General features: G+C 46.8%; 1 protein-coding gene across 1 annotated transcript; it reads left to right on the top strand.

Moving 5' to 3' along the window:
• The first annotated feature begins 508 nt into the window (after nt 1-508).
• Nucleotides 509-2,997, top strand: LOC136351140 (pentatricopeptide repeat-containing protein At4g33990). Its single transcript, XM_066309105.1, has one exon. It carries the CDS (start codon nt 526-528, stop codon nt 2,770-2,772), a length of 2,247 nt encoding a protein of 748 aa, XP_066165202.1. The 5' UTR covers nt 509-525; the 3' UTR covers nt 2,773-2,997.
• Nucleotides 2,998-3,365: the final 368 nt, after the last annotated feature.

Genomic DNA, 3,365 nt, shown 5'->3' with positions numbered 1-3,365 from the left:
TGTAAAGTTAGTTGGAAGATATTACTAAAATATAGAAGGATGTGATATGGAGGATGTAATTTGGATGATCTGCTTGAAGTGAGAAGATATATGGAAGAGGAATCTTTTTAGATGGCCATCCATATGGGAATATGGAGGATCAAATTTGGATGAGTTGCTGGGAATGCTCTTAGCGCCAACGGCCTTAGCGCTGAACCCGTGATCTATTTTTGGCTGAAGTTTTTTATATGGTCTAGTTTCGCAATAAGTTTTTTAAAAGGATCAATTTGTAAAAAAGTGGTTTTAATAGCTTACACGTTTTTTTAACCAAACAAATCGAGCTCCTTTGGTTAATTTGTACCACGTCAGATATAATCTCAGCGTCGATGATGGTGTCACGATGACGTCGAGGTTACGGATTATTTTTAAAATTAGTTTTCGACGCGGTTTATTTTTAAAATAAGTTCTATACAAGGACCAATTTGTCAAATTTTCGGCAAAAACGTCCCGCGCGGGGGGCGGGACCAACAACCACCCATTCCACCAATGCGGACACCGGCGCTCCTCCCCCGCGGCGTGGAAGCCGTCGTCGTCACCTCCGGCCACCTCCGCCGCCTCGACCCGCACGTCCATGCGCCGCTGCTCCTCGCCAACACCCTCATCTCCGCCTTCTCCCGCGCCTCCCTCCCCCGCCTCGCCCTCCCGCTCCTCCGCCACCTCCTCCTCTCCTCCCCGCTCCTCCCCCTCCGCCCCGACGCCTTCACCTTCCCGCCGCTCCTCCGCGCCGCCCAGGGCCCGGGCACCGCCGCGCAGCTCCACGCGTGCGCGCTCCGCCTCGGCCTCCTCCGCGGCGACGCCTTCGCCTCGGGAGCACTCGTGCACGCCTACCTCCGCTTCGGCCGCGTCCGCGACGCCTACAGGGCGTTCGACGAAATGCGCCACCGGGACGTGCCCGCCTGGAACGCCATGCTGTCAGGGCTCTGCCGCAACGCGCGCGCGGCCGAGGCGGTGGGCCTGTTCGGGAGGATGGTCATGGAGGGCGTCGCCGGGGACGCGGTGACGGTCTCCAGCGTGCTGCCCATGTGCGTCCTGCTTGGGGACAGGGCGCTCGCGCTGGCCATGCACTTGTATGCGGTGAAGCACGGGCTGGATGACGAGCTGTTCGTCTGTAACGCGATGATCGATGTGTATGGGAAGCTGGGGATGCTGGAGGAGGTGCGGAAGGTGTTCGATGGAATGTCGTCGCGGGATCTTGTGACATGGAATTCAATCATTTCAGGGCATGAGCAGGGCGGGCAGGTTGCTTCTGCTGTCGAGATGTTCTGTGGTATGAGGGACAGTGGGGTCTCCCCTGATGTTCTAACGCTTTTGAGCCTGGCATCTGCTATTGCTCAATGTGGGGATATCTGTGGTGGGAGATCAGTGCATTGCTATATGGTAAGGCGGGGGTGGGATGTCGGTGACATCATTGCAGGAAACGCTATTGTTGATATGTATGCCAAGCTATCAAAGATTGAGGCTGCCCAGAGGATGTTTGACAGCATGCCAGTTCGAGATGCTGTATCCTGGAACACGCTGATCACAGGGTATATGCAGAATGGACTTGCCAGTGAGGCAATCCATGTATATGACCATATGCAGAAGCATGAGGGTCTGAAGCCGATTCAAGGAACCTTTGTCAGTGTTTTGCCTGCATACTCACATCTTGGTGCCTTGCAGCAGGGCACACGAATGCATGCACTCTCTATTAAGACTGGATTAAACCTGGATGTATATGTCGGCACTTGTGTGATAGACTTATATGCTAAATGTGGGAAATTGGATGAGGCAATGCTTTTGTTTGAACAAACGCCTAGGAGGAGTACAGGCCCCTGGAACGCCGTCATATCTGGCGTTGGAGTTCATGGACATGGTGCAAAGGCACTCAGTCTCTTCTCGCAAATGCAGCAGGAAGGAATCAGTCCTGATCATGTCACATTTGTTTCACTATTGGCTGCTTGTAGTCATGCTGGCTTAGTTGACCAAGGCCGGAATTTCTTTAATATGATGCAAACTGCATATGGTATTAAGCCAATTGCAAAACATTATGCTTGCATGGTAGACATGTTTGGAAGAGCTGGTCAGTTGGATGATGCTTTTGATTTCATTCGGAACATGCCGATTAAACCTGATTCTGCTATTTGGGGTGCTCTGCTGGGTGCTTGTAGGATCCATGGAAATGTTGAAATGGGAAAAGTGGCCTCACAAAACTTGTTTGAACTTGATCCAAAGAACGTTGGATATTACGTTCTAATGTCTAATATGTATGCAAAGGTTGGGAAGTGGGATGGAGTTGATGAAGTAAGATCTTTGGTCAGACGTCAGAATTTGCAAAAAACCCCTGGATGGAGTTCAATTGAGGTGAAAAGATCAGTGAACGTATTTTACAGTGGTAACCAGATGAACATCCACCCTCAACATGAAGAGATCCAGAGAGAGCTACTTGATCTGTTGGCAAAGATAAGAAGTCTAGGTTATGTTCCTGACTATAGTTTTGTTCTACAGGATGTGGAGGAGGATGAAAAGGAACAGATATTGAATAATCATAGTGAGAGATTGGCTATAGCCTTTGGCATTATAAATACTCCTCCTAGAACTCCGCTCCATATATACAAGAATTTGCGGGTGTGTGGTGATTGCCATAATGCTACCAAGTATATATCAAAAATAACTGAGAGGGAGATCATTGTCCGTGATTCAAATCGGTTTCACCACTTTAAAGATGGTTACTGTTCATGTGGGGATTTTTGGTAAAATTTTATACAATATTTCCCCTGTACAACAGTTTTTTTCTAGTGCTCTAGCTGGAATTGATTGAAAAAGACACGCTTTGTCAAAAGGTAGATAGAATTATTTAGTTCTTTAACTAGGCTGATATCCTTCCATTGCAAATACAGTATTTAATGTTTTTGAAAACGTTGTTGTTACTTAACAATAATAAGTCTGAACAATAAAATGCGCCATAAACTTCTCAGGGCAGGCTTGATTGCTGGGTCACTTATTGTCTTGAACATGAGAAATTAAATTACCTTTTTTTTTACAGCGAGTCTCAATAAAGGAGACTTCTCTTACCAGGTTTAATTGGGTCACTTCTGGTATTGAAACATGAAAAAATGAATTGCTTTTGTACACTAAGATTTTAATAGATAGTTGGAAGTAGATTACATATTTTCCTCTTGCCTTATTATTTGTTACTCTCTTCGAAATTTTGTCACAATTTTTGTGCTTGGGATTATTTGTTCTTGAGATGATGCAGGTGATTGATTCAGAAGAATAGAAGAATCTTAACTTCTGCTGAATCAATATGTGTTTCTGGCTCTACATGGTATATGTTTGTGAAGGAATGC

Source organism: Oryza sativa, chromosome 3 (genome assembly GCF_034140825.1).
Source record: "Oryza sativa Japonica Group chromosome 3, ASM3414082v1".
Taxonomy (NCBI): Eukaryota; Viridiplantae; Streptophyta; class Magnoliopsida; order Poales; family Poaceae; genus Oryza; species Oryza sativa.
The sequence above is the reverse complement of the archived record's forward strand: the minus strand, read 5'-3'. Positions and strand labels throughout refer to the sequence as shown.

Bases quoted from the DNA above. Each gene is read 5' to 3' on its own strand.
- LOC136351140 (XM_066309105.1), top strand. From the start codon at position 526: ATGCGGACACCGGCGCTCCTCCCCCGCGGCGTGGAAGCCGTCGTCGTC.